Raw genomic sequence first — 16659 nt, 5'->3', positions numbered from 1 at the left:
ATTTTCTTAGTTCTCCCTATTCATTGTGGCAAATGCAAACCAGATTGTGGGAGAGCTTTGACCCTACCTCTTCTGATGCTTAAACTATAAATCGTACCCCAGATAGACAAAAGGACCTTACCTGTAAGGACTGAGAGAGCCATGTGATGCTACACAGTTAGAGGAGTGAGGATCAGTACTCTGAAGCTGAGGGGGTTGAGCCAGGCATGTTAAACTCATTACTGTGGATGAGCTGCATATGTGGTTATGGTCTTCATAGTTGCCTGTAGTTTTTTGAAAGCTGCAAATGAATCAATTTTATGGCTAATTAGTAGCACCGTAATACATTATTATTAAACCGAGTAAATGTAGTTTAAATTTGTGAATAGCTCTTTGTGATTTTCTTGAAGATATAGAAGCAGTGTGGTCTACTGGATAGAGCATGGGCCTGGGTGTCAGAAGGACCTGGGTTCTAATCCCAGCTCTGCCATTTGTCTGTTGGGTGACTTTAGGCAAGTCACTTCAATTTTCTGTGCCCCAGTTCCCTCCTCTGCAAAATGGGGATTCTCCCTCCTATTTAAACTGTGAGCCCCGTTTGGTGCCTGACTATCTTGTACCTGTCCCAGCACTTAGTACAGTACTTGGTGCATATCAATCAATCATATTTATTGAGCACTTACTGCATGCAGAGCACTGTACTAAGCGCTTGGGAGAGTACAGTACAACAGAATTAGCAGGCACTTTTGCTGCCCATAATGAATTTACAGGCTAGAGGGGTACTAAGTTTAGTAGGTGCTTAACAAATATCACAGTTATTATTATAATGTTTGCAGATGGAGGCAAGACAATCAGCTTTCACTTCCTTACTCCTTTTCCCCTTCTCACTTTCCTTCTACAAAACCTAGCCTGCACACTTCCCTCTTCTAATACCAACCCACCTACTCTCTCTCACTTCCACGTCATTCACCATCTCCTGCTTTCTCACTCCTTCCCAACTCCTAGAGCTTCCTGCCCTCTGTATATCCAAAAGACCAACACCCTCCTCATCTTTAAAGCCCTACTGAAATAATCCCTCCTCCAGGAAGCCTTCTCTGACTAGACTGTCATCCCTCCACCCTAGTTTCCCTCCCTACTGACTGACGCATGCACTTAGATACTCTCTCCATCCCCTCCCCCCACCATGATATTTATATTTCCTTAAGCTCTTCCCCTACCTCTAATGCATTTCAATGTTAGATACCTGAGGGCAGGGTTCATGTCTCCCACTTGTACTCTGTCCAGCGCTTAGTACAGTGCTCTGCACAAAGTTAGCCGGCCAAAAATTACCACTGATTAACTGATCGATGAATGGATTCATTGGCTCTTCCATGGAGAGCAGATGGCCAAGTATAGAGGGGAGAAGGCAATGGGGTAGGGAGACAGTCAGACAGAGAAAAGTGAGATAAGCTTAGAGCCACAAGGGCCAGTGCCAGGCACCATACACTCATCTCATCTCTCGCCTACTTCTTCACCCGCCTCACTCAGGTGATTTCCTACCGGAACAGATGGCATTAGCCGCAGTAAACCTGAAAAAAAATTCAGAACTTCCAGGCTCTGTACTAGAGCAACCAGCGCCACTGTTGCTGTTCCTAGCCTACCTGTGAACTGTACGCAGAATGTCCCTGGAGCCCTAGAATCCCCCCAAAATGAGTGGCAGCAGATGGGACCCTTCAGCTTGAAGCGGGACCTGACACTGAGCTGCCCAAAGTGATAAAGCAGCATGGCCTAGTGAAAAGAGCCTGGGGCTGGAAGTCAGAGGACCCCGGTCCTAATCTCGGCTCTCTCACATGTCTGCTGTGTGACCTAAGACAAGTCACTTCATTTCTCTGGGTCTCATTTATTGGTAAATTGGTGGTTCTGTACCTGTTCTCCCTACTACTTAACCTGCAAGCCCCATCTGGGACAGGGACTGTCATATCTGTGTATGCTGTATCCACCCCTGTGCTTGATACAGTGTCTGGCACATAGTAAGTGCTTTCACAGGTACCAATTAAAAAACAAAAGGATGGGGCATATGCAGTTCCCTTCTCTTCCTGTTTCCTGAGTGCAGCTAGATGCCTCATCTCAAGGGGTTGATCTAGCCCATGGGCAATGGGTTTGCCATGCGTGGATTTCTGCATTTCTATAGATTAACTATAGGAGTGACATATCCTTCAAAAGGATAAATTTATTAAAAAAGGCCATCAGTGAACTTTTATTAAAGTCTCCTGGAGTATTGCAGATTATAGAACTGAGGCTTTTAGAGTAGTATTTATCTATTTTTTTGGGGGGGGGGGGTTTGGTTAGTTTTCCTTTAAACTTTTCAAATGGACTGTTTAATTGGTATATCAGCTCTTCTAATCCTGGGGCAAAGTGATGCATTTTCCTTATCCATTTTCATATTATTTAGGAAGGTTTGTAGGACATGTATAATTATTTTCACAGTGCAAAACCTTCTGGTCTCTGTTGGAATTATTCAGTTTCGGGTTTGTCAGAAATGCCATATTCTCCATTGCCTCATCTCTGTCTGAGAATTTCAACTCTCTGACTTGTTCTTTAGAGTACATCACATTATGGCCAATCAGAAATATATGAAGAGTCACAAACTTTGTGTCTTTAGATTTTCAGCTCTAGTAGATTTCAAGATATTAAACTATCTTCAAATAATTTACAAGTCAGACCTCCACGATCTCCTTCGGAGAATTCATAGACTCATAATCAGAGAGTTGAAAGGACTGTCCAGAAGCCATCCGTTCAAATCTGCCTCCAGGCAGATGCCTAAAGGGAAACATGTCAGTCGGGTGATATTTCATTAGCAACTATCGAGGGCTGCAAAATGTAATCCTGGCAATGTGCCCGGAGTGCTGAATACATCATAATACCAAAAACTCGGGGTGGTGCAATGGTTCCCAAGGGCTGGAAATATTTTTCTCATAAATCTTGTTCAGGTATCAAGAGATGAGTCTCTTGGATGGGCTGACCTCTTGTTGGCTTGCAGCTGTGTGTGACATGGTGTGGTTTAGACTACCTAAGACAGTGGCCTGAACTTTTAAAATATCTCCATAGTCTTTACACAAACACCATCTGACTTGGGATTTTATCACAGTCCTCTCCTTGTTCTCCTACTTTTTTTTGCCCAATTCTTATATACCTCCTCTACCTCTCCAGAATTTACTCCTTCCTCTGTACTCAAACTGTTGCCATACTTGTCCAAGTACTTGTCATATCCTGCTTCAACTACATTCCTTGTTGACCTCCCTGCCCCCAGATTCTGTTTACTTTGGTCCATATTGCACTCTGCTGCCTGGATCATTTTTCTAAAAAATCATCCATCACACATGCTCCTTAAGATCCTGCAGTGGTTGTCCATCTATCTCCACGTCAAGCAGAAAGTCCTTACCAATGGCTTTTAGCTAATCAGTGAGCCTTCCTCTCCTTCCTCACCTCCCTCATTTCCCATTACAATCCAGCCCACACACTTTTATTGTAGTAGGGCTTTGAAGATGGGGAGATCTCTCATCTCTGAAGGGGGAGGAAGTTCCAGGCCAGAGGGAAGATATGAGCAAGGGGTTGGCAGTGAGAGAGACTACTAGATCGAGGCACAGTGAGTAGGTTGGCATGAAACAGTGTGGTCTACTGGAGAGGGCATGGGCCTGGGGGTCAGAAGAACCTGGGTTCTAATCCCACCTCCACCATTTTGTTTGCTGTGTGACCCTGGGCAAGTCACTTAACTTCTCTGTGCCTAGTTACCTCACCTGAAATATGGGGATTTACGGAGCCCTGGGTGGGACATGGATCGAGTCTAGTCACATTAGCTTGTGTCTAAGCAGCGTGGCTTAGTGGAAGGAGCATGGGCTTGGGAGTCCAAACACATGGGTTCTAATCCCAGTTCCACCACTTGTGTGCTGTGTGAACTTGGGCAAGCCAACTTCTCTGTGCCTCAGTTACCTTGTCTGTAGAATGGGGATTAAGACTGTGAGCCCCGAGTGGGACAAACTGAATACCTTGTGTCAACCCCAGTGCTTGGAACAGTGTTTGGCACATTGTAAGCACTTAACAAATACCATAATAATTATTATTATTATTATCACAGCATTTAGTATAGTGCCTGGCACATAGGAAGCACTTAACAAATACCGTAAGAAAAAAAAATGGGGTGTGCAGGCTGGATTGTAGTAGGATTTTAGTGAGGATAGGTAGGAGTAGGAAGGCTGTCTTTATATAGCTAATCATAAGGAGTTTCTTTTTGATATAGTGGATGGGCAACCAACTTTTTTTTTTTTTTTTTTTTTAGAAAAATGATCTGGGTAGCAGGGTGAGGTTTGGACTGGAGCGGGGAGATACTGGAGGCAGAGAAATTAGCAAAGAGGCTGATGTAGTACTTGAGGCAGGATATGAAAAGTACATGGACCCTCTGACCTTCCTGCCCCCTCCTATATCTCTTGCCCCTAATGACCAGCCATGTGCTTTATTGAGAAAATTGAAACCATAGTGTGATCTCCCTAAAATCTTCCCTGCTCCTCTCCAGTCTCTCCTGCCTCCTGTCCTTTTTATGTCTCTCTCATCTTTCCCCAAAATCTTTCAGAAGGAGATGTCCCACCTCCTCTAAAAATCTACCTGCCCCACCTATGTGCCTCTGTCACCATCCCTTTGCGCCTCATCAAAACCCTTATAGCCATCTTCAGCTGTTCACTTTCCAATGCCTTTTTCAAGCATGCTCAGAGAAACAACATGGCCTACTGGATAGAACACGGGCCTGGGGGTCAGAGGAACCTGAATTCTAATCCTGGCTCCCCCGCTTGTCTCCTGTGCGACCTTGGGAAAATCTCTTCACTTCTCTGTGCCTCCATTACTTCATCTGTAAAAGGGAGATTGAGTCTGTGAGCCCAGTGTGGGACAGGGACTGTATCCCACACAGTTTGTATCCACCTCAGCATTTATTACAATACCTGACACATAGTAAGTGCTTAACAGATACCATAGTTATTATGTCTCTCCTATCCTAAAAAGCCCCTAACTTAACCCCATGACTCCCTGCAGTTTATACTCCAATCAGCCTTCTACCATCCCAATGCTTAGAACAGTGCTTGGCACATAGTAAGTGCTTAACAAATACCATCCTTATTATTCCTCTCCAAACTCCTTGAGTGGGGTACTTACAACTGCTGCCTCCAGTTCCTCTCCTCCAATTCTCTCCTTGCCCCCATCCAGTCTGGCTCCCACCCCCTTCACTCGACAGGAACTGCCCTCACAAAGGTCACCATTGATCTCCTTGTCAAATCCAACAACCTTTACTCCATCCTCATTATCTGTGACCTATCAGCTGCCTTTGACACTGTAGACCATCCCTAAGTCCTGGAAACATTATCTAACCTCGACTTTACTGACATTATCCTCGCCTGAGTCTCTTCCTAGCTCTCTAATCTCTTATTCTCACTCTCTTTCACAGGCTTCTACTCTGCTCCTACCCTCTAAATGTGGGAGTCCCTTGACTCTCAGTTCTGAGTCACTTTCTAGTCTCCATCTACACCCACTCCCTCAGAGAACTCATTCACTCCCATGGCTTCAACTACCATCTCTATGCAGATTATTCTTAAATCTGCCTCTCCAACCCTGACCTCTCTCCTCTGCAGTCTCTTATTTTTTCCTGCCTCAGAACATCTCTATTTGGATGTCCCACTGACACCTCAAACTTAACATGTACAAAACAACTCATCTTCCCACTCCAACCCTGTCCTGATGTTGCCATTATTGTAGACAGCACCACCATCCTCCTTGTCTTAGAAGCCCATAACCTTGGCATTATCCTTGACTCCTCCCTCTCATTCAGACCACACATTCAATCTCTCAACAAACCCTGCTCGTTCTACTTTCACAATGTTACCAAAATCCACCCTTTCCTCTCCATCCAAACAGCCACTCTGCTGATCCAAGCACTTATCTTATTCCTCCTTTAACTCTGCATCAGCCTCCTTGCTGACCTTCCTCCTGTGTCTCCAGTCCGGTCTATACTTCACTCTGCTGCCTGGATCATTTTTTTCAGAAACTGTTCAGTCCATGTCTCCCCCTGTTCAAGGACCTCCAGTGGTTGCCTATCCTCCTTCTCCTCAAACAGAAACACTTTACTATAAGCTTTAAAACATTCAATCATCTTTCCGCCTCCTACCTTACCTCAGTGATTTTCTACTGGAACCAGCCTGCTCACTTTGGTCCAGTAAGGCCAACCTACACACTGTTCCTTGATTTCCTTTGCTCACAACCAAGCCCTTGCCCAAGTCCTCCCTCTGGCCCGGTACTCCCTCTCTTTTCATATCTGTTAGACAACCTCCCCACCCCCTTCAAAGCCTTCTTAAAATCACATTTCCTCCAAGAAGCCTTTCCCGACTAAATCCTCATTTCCCCTAGTCTCTTTCCTTTCTGTGTATTCCCTGCACTTAGATTTGTGCCCGGTAAGCACTTGATATCCACCCAACTCTCAGCCCCCACAGCTTGTATCCGTAATTCATTTTAACATCTGGCTCCTCCTCCAGACCGTAGGCTCTTTGTGGGCAGAGAACATGTTTACCATCTCTGTTGCATTGTATTCTCCCAAGCGCAGAAGTCCCCAGAACCTAGAGTGTGTTCCACAGGGGACCTTGATCACCCCTTTACTGCGGAGCAATTGCCTCTCCCTCCCAGGTCCCTGTAAAGAGGGGTGCTGCTTCCAAGTCTTCCAGAACTTGGTGACAGGAGGCAAAAGGGTGGGGAGGAGGTTGGGCATTTATAAATAAAAGTACTGGATATAAAGGTGTTAACTTCTATATCAGTATTGCATGGGGGATAGACCAGTGGAAGACTGTCCTATATAAAATGAAATGAGTAGCCATCTACCACGACCTTCAGAGAAATAAGGTTACATTAAGTGACACTTTTTAATATAGTGTTAGAATACTTGTACGATCGAGACCATGAGCCCCACATGCATCCAACCCGATTTACTTGTATCCACTCCAGTGCTTAGTTCAGTGCCTTAATAAATGCCATTATTGTTGTTATTATTATTATTAAAGATCTACTTTGATCAGACATATTTTTGGATTAGGGATTTCTTTATTACCCCATCAAATTTATGTGGTGTGTCTGCATGAAAATAAACTCATAATCCATATATCTCTTGACAGAGATCGGGAAGAAAGACTGGCAGCCCTAACAGCAGCTCAACAAGAAGCTATGGAGGAGTTACAGAAAAAGATTCAACTGAAGGTGAACGTATTGTATTCTTTCAACTTTAAAGTGTGTAAATTTGTCTGGAAAATATTAGAATCATTACAGCAGTTGGCCTAGGCCTTAATGGCGAACTTTTCTGTATGTCATATCTGGTACTTTCTGATTTTCACAGCCACAGAAAGAAAAGTTCAAGTCATTTTGCAGGTCTAATATTTGCAGATGCTTTTTGCAGGCTAAACCAAGCACCACTTCCTTGTTTCTACTTTAAATTCATATAGAGAGTTTAATTGTGTAAACGTGTATTTGATGAAAGATAAACTATCTTGTCGAATTCTGAAGGAAAGCACTTGCTCTTGAATGAACAAAATAGATGTCATGACAAATGACAAACGTTTCAGGATCCTAATTTCTGAAGTACTATAGTTTGATTTTTAGGAACTCAAGGAAAGTTTCAAAATAATTCCTCATATCTGATCTTGAATTATATAACAATATTACTTGGAGGTTAGATCAAGCTCACTCAGTAATCTCATTCACTGAATCTCCAGTGCTATAAACAACTCATTATGGTCAGCTGCAGTTTGTGAGAAATACAGGGCTGAGCAGAAAATAATTGAAATAGAATTTGACTTCTGGCATCCTGTGTGAAATTCAAGAATCAGTCAGAAATTCATGAATCAGAATAAAAACCCTCAAATAACTTTTTCAAGCAGTTTGACCTTTTCTTTGCCCTTTTCTTATTATCACTTTTTGCAGAACCAATCTGCAACTGCTTAAAGCCAATTTCTAGTAAATATTGAGTCCTATGAAGTTGCATTTGGTTCCCTTGCAAATGCTAATGACCTACTCAATCCTTTCATTTAGCTTGAAAGAGCAGAGCCACAACCATGATAACCAGTTCACTGACTCATTATAGTAACTGTTCTCCAGTTCTTCCATCATGGTCTATCCAGGTCAAGTTTTAAAAAATAGTTTTCTGACAGGATTGTTTGCCCTTGTTTGTCTGTGCATGTGGCTAGAAATAGAAACCTCTATTCAGAACTGTGTAATATAAGTGACCCAGATAGGCTTGGGAGTCAGAAGGACCTGGGTTCTAATCCTGGTTCTCCTACTTGTCTGCTCTGTGACTTTGGGAATTCACTTAACTTCTCTATGCCTTCGTTACCTCACCTGTAAAATCCTTCTCACTTGTACCTCAAACTCATCTATTTTGCCACCGACCTCTCGCCGCGTCCTACCTCTGGCCTGGAATAACACCCTCCCTCTTCACATCCAACAGACAATGACTCTCTCCCACTTCAAAGTGTTATTAAAGGTACATCTCCTCCAAGAGGCCTTCCCTGACTAAGCCCTCTTCTCCCACTCCCTTCTGCGTTGTCTTGACTTACTCCCGTTATTCATCCCCCCACCCAGCCCCACAGCACTTATGTGCATATCTACAATTTTATCTATATTAATGTATCTCTCCCGCTCTAGACTGTAAGCTTGTTGTGGGTAGGGAATGTGTCTGTTATATTGTTACATTGTACTCTCCCAAGCGCTTAGTACAGTGTTCTGCACACAGTAAGTGCTCAATCAATTAACTGACTGTGGACCCCAGGTGGGACATGGACTGTGTCCAAACTGATCACTATGTACTTACCCCAGCACTTAGAACTGAGCCTGGTACATAGTAAAAGCTTACATACCATACAAAAATAAGCTAGTGTTTACAAGTTTGTCAATTTATAATGGCCTCATATTCTGAATGATGTAGTGCTTATTTATAATTACAATGCAGTGTTATTTTCTGACAGCAGTAATTTTCATCTAGGTTTTATTTTTCTGAAACCGTTAAATCTTGATATTTTTCCCTGATTCCTTTTGAGGATTTGGGGAAGATGACCATTTTAATGCTTGTTGGTTTTTCCTTTCTAATCAGCATGATGAAAGCATTCGAAGGCACATGGAACAAATTGAACAAAGGAAAGAAAAGGCAGCTGAGTTAAGCAGCGGAAGACATGCTAATACGGACTATGCCCCTAAACTTACTCCGTACGAACGAAAAAAGCAGTGCTCACTTTGTAGTGTTCTGGTATGTTGCAAATTTTGCAGTATAGCAATAATAGTCACTATACTATAGTTTTCAAAATCATAGCAGAGTTTTTTGTTGGTGTAAGCAATATCAAATCGTTCTCCTCTAAACTGTAAGCTTGTCATGGGCAGCAAATATGTCTGTCAATTCTGCGATATTGTTATATTGTACTCTCCCAGTGCTTCGTACAGCGTTGTGCACATAATAAGCTCTCGGTAAATATGACTGCTTGATCTACATATTTATTTCAGGATCTCTACTAAAAAATTTAGTACAAAAAAAGTTAGCCACATATAATAATGCATGGTTTCAAAAGTCACAATAATATCACTCTAGTGATGCCTATTCCTAGATCAGTAATCAGAACCAGTGATTTTATGTAGCAAATATTTTATGTAATATTTCAGGGAAAAGGAAGGGTATCACTAGTAAAGAGTGTTTTTCATGAGGAAGATATTCTTCATTCATACAATATCGGGATTTGAACCATTAGTATCAGTATTTCGTTTAGACTGACTAATTGCTGTCCAGTCTCCTCTGACTAGGTTGTAATGCATTTTTCTCTGGCATGATTACAGTCTTACTAATTAAAAAAAAAAAAGAATAGCAGTAATCACTGAAGATACCTGATTCCTTTAGGTAAAGTAGTGATGGCACCTTTTTCACCATGTTTGGAGCTCTGTCATTGATTCAGTCGGATTTATTGAGCACTTGCAGTGTGCAAAGCACTGTTCTAAGCACTTGGGAGAGTACATTACAACAACAGACACATTCCTTATCCACAGCACCCCGTTTTCATGTTAATTCATTCAATTTATAAACCCTGTCATATTTCAGTTTTTAATATGCAATATTTTGTGTTTTTAGATCTCCTCAGAGGTGTATCTTTTTAGCCACATTAAAGGAAAAAAACACCAGCAAGCCGTAAGAGAAAATAGCAGTATCCAAGGACGAGAGCTCTCAGATGAAGAAGTGGTATGTGCTACTTTCATTGTTGTACTTCTTTCCCTTTTCAGTAGTGAATCGAGATTTCTTTATAGCCTATGGTTTCTGAAAACCAACTCTAAAAAACAGACAAAAGCATGTCATAGAACAGTATCATGTCAATAAACTTAGCATTGATTTGAAATATTTATGCCTATTCTGAGGCAGAAATCATTTAACACAGAAACTCTCCTAGGAGAAATATTTATCAGCCACTTACTGAATGAAAAGCTCTGTACTGTGCTCTGAGGGAATACACACACGGGATTTAGACATTGGCCCTGTCCTTTGGGGGCCTTGCAATCTAATATGTCAGGAATTATCAAACATGAAGACACAACGCAGACAAATGCACAAAGTGAAAACAAAGTCAGTAGGGGACTGTGGCAAGAGGAGCAGAATTTCAGGCTCCTTAGGGTTCAGAGTTCAGGACACACCAGTTACTAGAGCAGCCACCAGTCTTTCTGGAACTCTATGGAGGCCTTAAGCTGAGGGTGTCTTTCTCCTTCCCGGTGGGGAGATGGAATTTAGGCCAGGACGGAATCTCCTTGGTGGCGTGGAGAAGAGCCAGTCCTGGAGATGCCAAGTGGCTGGTTACCCTTTCCGGGAGAATGGGAGAATGTGGAAGATGTGCTACATTGGTTGAAAGCAGTATGGCATAGCGTAGAGGAAGTTCCCTCTAGACTGTAAGCTCATTACGGGCAGGGAATGTGCCTGCTGACTCTGTTGTATGGTACTCTCCCAAGGGCTTAGGATAATGTTCTGGACATATAAAGCACTCAATAAGTACCATTGATTGATTGAGAGAGAGCCAGTGTGGGCAGGCTCCCAGGGAGGCAGCGTGACTGACTACCCAATGGATGGCCACCCAGAGCATGCAGCAGTGGCTTTTCTCCCTGACCCAGATCGTTTGGTTTTTTTATAATTCACATTCAGATCTTACCCTTTTACCTACAAAACAGTTGGCATTTATAGTCTGCTTCACTCCCACAAGAAATTGACATCCTTGAGGTCAGGGACCTGATCATTTAATGCTTTCATATGTTTCTAAGCACATCATATAGTGTCCCACACAGTAGACACTTCAGTAAGTGTAGTTGGTGGTGGGGGGAGAATGGCAGTGGTTCACGGGACAGTTGATGAGAGGTTTGAAGCTAGAGGTTACTAAAGCATTTTCAGTTCATCCTTGAGGCAACTAAGTTTCACTTCATGCTTCCTAGTAGGAGAAGATGAAAGAAATAAAAGCTTAAAGATGATTCTTGCCACTGGAGGAAGGGAGAGGCTGGAGGATAGGAAGCCAAAAAAAATTTTTCTGCCATTATCCAGGGATGAAGTGATTAGGACCTAGATGTTTTTCCCCAGAACAATTCAAATATTTGTCTCCCTTGTCCACTCTTCTTTGGCTGTCATTTCCTCTTCAAAAATGCATGTTGGACACCTTATTAAAAAATAATAGTATTTTGCCAAAAGGAATAAAAATAATGCTGATGATAAATTCTAAAAATGGAATGCTTTTTACCTAAGCAGCTACTATGGAAAGGATCTTGATGTAACCAGTGGTAGAGTGAGCTCTGCCTTTCCCGTGGACATCTTTGTTGTAGGTTCTGGTTTAGTAAATGAGGAGCAAGGTTATGTTATTTTAGATGGATATACCACTCAGCTGAAAAATATTTTTAAGTTGTAATCACTTAATTCGTTCAGTTAATCCTCAGTTTTCACTTCTACAAATATTTAAAGATGAGCATCCACTACAATGTAAGAGTGAGTTATTTGATATGGTAAGCCTATTTTATAGTCACGCCTTGAAAAGTTTCGTTTTTAATCAATAAAGGTATCTATAGTGACCGTACTTCTACTACTTAAAGTTATTACTTGTCATCTGTGATGTGTTTGTATTATATACACCTTGTCTGTGACCCTTCTTCTTTGACATGTAAGATTTTATTTATGCCACCTCTGACCTAATAAAATTGCACCTTTGACCCTATGCACTTGACATTTCAGATAACTTACTCTTGATCTTTGACACATTTTGTTTTAAGCCTGTTAAGCATAATAGGTAGCTGCCCAGAAAGAAAGCTTTATTGTCTTGTTTTTTTATTGTAATTTGACCTGAGAATTTTTCTGGTGTTACTTGAGATATCACAGAAAGCCTTGGTGCATGTTTAATTTCATCTTTGTCATCAAAACAGATTCTAAATACCCAAGTAAATGCTTTTAAAAGTGGGAAATTTGCTCTATATTTATGTTTTTTGTGTTACATATTTTATGACTTGTCTGCCAGAGATACATGTTAGAAGAGTAACTTTAATTAAACACTGTTAACTTTAATTAAACATTCATACTGTACAGATACAGACCATGTAATATTATTTTTCCTGGTCTTGTTAAAACTATAAAATTAGATCTAGCCCACTATAAGAATGAAAAGAACTTTCACAAGTCAAGTAACAAATATTTATATTAGTACAAGACCCACCACCATTGGGAATAATAAGTCTAGAGATTCTTGTTCATAGTGCTTTCATTTAAATGTGAGGGAAGGAAGAAATATCCTATGTAAGGAGCTCCTGAAGGGTGATGACAATTTTCTTAAATTTAACTAGAGCAAGGTTCGTGCATGACCATCTACCTCAGTCAGAATCTTAATTTGTTTCAAATTAATATAGATTTTGAAAAAAAGCCTTGGTTTTCACCTTGAGAAATACTTAAGCTTATTAGGTGACTAGCAGATAAATTTAAGTTTGTGATCTGGAAAGAATATAGTAATATCAGTGAATTTAAATGATTTGTCTGCTGACCCTATGATCAATTAAGGGTTGGTATTGAGGTGGGAGAAGTGTAAAAACCTCTGAATTTTGACAGCAACTTAGAAAGCAATGAAAAAAATGCTTCTTGTCCCTTGCCTTTTTCCCCTTTGATTTTGATTTTTAGGGAATCCCCACTCAGTTGCTTTTCCTTCAATAAATCTTTTATGGAAACCATGTATTTGCAGAAGCTTAGCTTTAAACAGATTGCTCATGGACAGCATAGTTCTTAATTTAAATATTTTTAGAATCAGGTGATTTATGACTCTTAAATTTGCCATAATTGTCTTTCGTGCCATCATTCTTCAGTTTGAGTTGAACTTACTCTGTCTATCATTCTGCTTCTTACATTTAGATTTGGGCTTTCTGATCTCCAGTTAATTGATCAGTCAAAACCATAGCTCAGGGTCTCATTGCCAGTGGACTTCTACTTCTAGATATTGGGGGGGAGGGGGGGTTTGTGTGTGTGTGTGCGCGCGCGTGTGTTTTTAACCACTCTTTTATTCTGAACAATTGAGTTGGCAATTTAATTTTTGCCCTAGAAAAACATCAAAATATGTCTATTGAAAGTTTAACTTTTTTGAAAAGTACTAAATTGATATTTCTACTCTACAAAAATAGTCCAATTTTGACAGGCTCAGTTTGGCTTAATGCAGTTTACAGAAATTCAGTTTGTTGATAGGTTCTCATAGGTGTGTCTATTGTGAGGAGCTAATGATTTAAGTTGGTGACTTTTTAAGATAAACATAATCTAATAAATATTTAACTCTCCTATGATCAAAGGTGCTAAAGCTGAAGAGATTTTTAGCAGTGAGAGTGTATGATTGATGTGGCTGATGTGCAGTAACAAGCCCTTCCACATTGTTCACGTGTAAAAAGATAGTCTTTTTCTGCACTGATGCGACAAGAGTTTTCACCTTGGTGGAAGCCCTGTGGGTTCAGAGGGAAGGGATGGAGCCAGGAAATGTTTTGTAGATAGAGTTAGCAAGATTTAACGGTTGGTTGAATGTGCATCATAGCATTCAGTGAGGATGCAAGGATGACTCCGAGGTTTTGGGCTTCCAGGAGAGGGAGGATGATGGGTTTATCGGCAGACAAACAACAGACGGAAGGTCCAGGAGGGAGTATGTGTAGTTAAGTTTTAGATAGATAGACTAGGAGCCGTCTTGAAGGTGTGAGAAAATGCGGCATGTAGATTAGTAAAGAGGTTGGGGTTGGAAGGGAAGGTTTAGGAGTGATTGTGTAGAGGTGGTAGCTAACTTCACGTTAAGTGGATAAGCACCCCAAGACTGACTGTAGCAAGAGAAAAATAGGGGACATAGAAGAGACATAATAATAATAATAGCAATATTAATAATTCTGGTATTTGTGTAGTTTTCAGTCTGTGTAAAGCTCTGGAATGGATGCAGTGCAGTTGAAACATTCAGAGTCCCTGCCCCGACTGATGCTCCAATTCTAAGGGGGAAGAAGAATAGCTCTTTAATCTCTCTTTTCTGGATGAGGAAACGGAATCACAGGGAAATGTAGTGACTTCTCCAAGGCCACAAAGCAGGCATGCTGCCTAGAGTACCCAAATTTAGGGGATAGAAGGGGAAGAAGAGCCAATGAGTGAGACTGAGATGCAGTGGTCAGTGAGGTAGGAGGCAAACTAGAGGAGTACATGTCGTTGAAACCACTCTCCGAAAGTGTTTCCTGGAAGGAAGGAGTGGTTCACAGTATCGAGGGCAACAGAGAAGCCAAAGAGGATTAGGGCAGAGTAGTGCTCATTGGGCTTGGCTGTGAAGAGGTCATTGCTAGACCCTAAAGAGGGCTTCTCACTGAGATGAAGATGTCTAAAACTTGATTGTAGGGAACAAGAGGGGAGTTAGTAGAGAGCATAAAGAGTATGGGTGTCTAAAATCTGTTCAAGAAGCTTCATGGGGCAAGAGCTGCAGAAGGCTGTGAGATCCTGAGAAGGCATTTTTAATTAAAAGGGACACTTGAGTGTGTGTTGGCAGAGAGGAAGGAACCTTCAGAGAATAAGAGGTGGAAGGTAGTGGTAAGAGAGGCAGGGGAGTGGGAGCAAATGTTTTTAAAAGGTGGCAGTGGATGGGGTCAGAGGTTCCGAGAAAGGTAGGGTCCTTGATGTCAGAGATCGTGTCTCCCAACTCTATTGCATTGTACTTTCCCAAGCGCTTATTTTAGTGCTCTGCAAACAGTAAGCATTCATTAAATACCATTGACTGATTGTTAAGAGAGCAAGTAGGAATCCTCTTGACTTCCACGTACTCATTTTCTCCTCATATATACTTTTTTGTGTCTCTCTGAGTGTTACCTTGCCTCCTCAGGGATGAAGGGTAGATTTGGGTAAAGGGTGCCTATGAATGACTCTTTGTGTCTGTGGTGTCCTTCATTCTATCAGTCAATAGTGCATATTGAGTGTTTACCGTGTACTGCGCTTTGCAGTAAGCACTTGGGAAAGTAGAGTACAACAGAGTCAATAGACACAAAGCCTGCCCACCAGATGGAGACAGATATTAAAAGAGCTCAGGGATAAGGGAACTAGTAGAGTACAAGAATATATAAGTTTTTTGGAGCTGAGGTGAATATCAAAGTGCAGAGTCGATGCAGAGGAAAGGGCTGATCGAGGAAATAAAAAGCTTAATCAGGGAAGGCCTCTTGTAGGAGATGTGATATTTTAGGAGGGCTTTGAAGGTGGTAAAAGTGGTGGACTGTTGGATATGAAGCGGGAGGAAGTTTCAGGCATGAGGAAGAACAGAGGCAAGGGGTAAGTGGTGATGAGATAAACAAGATTGAGGTGTAATGAGTATGTAGGTGTTAGAGGAGCAGAATGTGTGGGTTGCTTTGTAGTAGGAGAGCATTGAGTTTAGCGAGGAGGGAGCGAGCTGATTGAATGCCTGAAAGCCGACGGTCAGGAGTTTCTGTTTAACGTGGTGGTAGATGGACAACCGTCGGAGATTTGTGAGGCGTGGGGAGATATGGACTCAGTGGTTTTTCAGAAAAATGATCCGGGCAGCAGGGTTAAGTATAGATTGGGTGGGGAGAGACAGGATGCAATGTAGTCAGCGAGGAGGCTGATGCAGAAGTCAAGGCAAGAAGTAATGAATGCTTGAGTCAACATGGTAGGGTTATGGATGGAGAGGAAACAACATAATTAGGAAGCAGTGTCTTGCTGTCATGAGTGCAAATGCTGTCCCACTTATCAGCCAGATTTAAAAAACAATAGTGAAAATAATTTTTTATGGTATTTGTTAAGCACTTACTCTGTCAGGCACTTTACTAAGCATTGAAGTCGATATAAAATTGGACACAGACCATCTGCCATGTGAGGCTCAGTCTTAATCCCCATTTTACAGATGAGATAACTGAGGCCCAGAGAAGTGAGGTGACTTGATCAACGTCACATAACAGACATGTGGCAGAGACAGATTTAGAACCCAGATATCCTCCTGACTCCCAGACCCATGATCTATCCACTAGGCCACACTGCTTCTCTAATTGTGGTATTTGTTAAATGCTTATTATGCCCAACCCCACTATACCAAGTACTGGGGTTGGTGAAGGGCAATTATTGAATCCCCATTTTCCAGA

The 16659-nt window shown here is 41.7% G+C and overlaps 1 protein-coding gene across 6 annotated transcripts in view; it reads left to right on the top strand.

Annotated features, from left to right (window-relative positions):
• SCAPER (S-phase cyclin A associated protein in the ER) overlaps positions 1–16659 on the top strand; it is a 319884-nt gene that overhangs the window by 99414 nt on the left and 203811 nt on the right. For all 6 annotated transcript variants that reach the window (XM_039912274.1, XM_039912273.1, XM_039912272.1 and 3 more), the window contains 3 exons: positions 7158–7239; positions 9125–9277; positions 10145–10252. In XM_039912274.1, the coding sequence (XP_039768208.1) occupies positions 7158–7239; positions 9125–9277; positions 10145–10252 (343 nt within the window). The remainder of the gene's footprint in view (positions 1–7157; positions 7240–9124; positions 9278–10144; positions 10253–16659) is intronic.

The sequence above is a fragment of the Ornithorhynchus anatinus genome, chromosome 5, assembly GCF_004115215.2.
Source record: "Ornithorhynchus anatinus isolate Pmale09 chromosome 5, mOrnAna1.pri.v4, whole genome shotgun sequence".
Classification (NCBI taxonomy): Eukaryota; Metazoa; Chordata; class Mammalia; order Monotremata; family Ornithorhynchidae; genus Ornithorhynchus; species Ornithorhynchus anatinus.
Note: the sequence above shows the minus strand (reverse complement) of the source record. Positions and strands in the feature narration are given on the sequence as shown.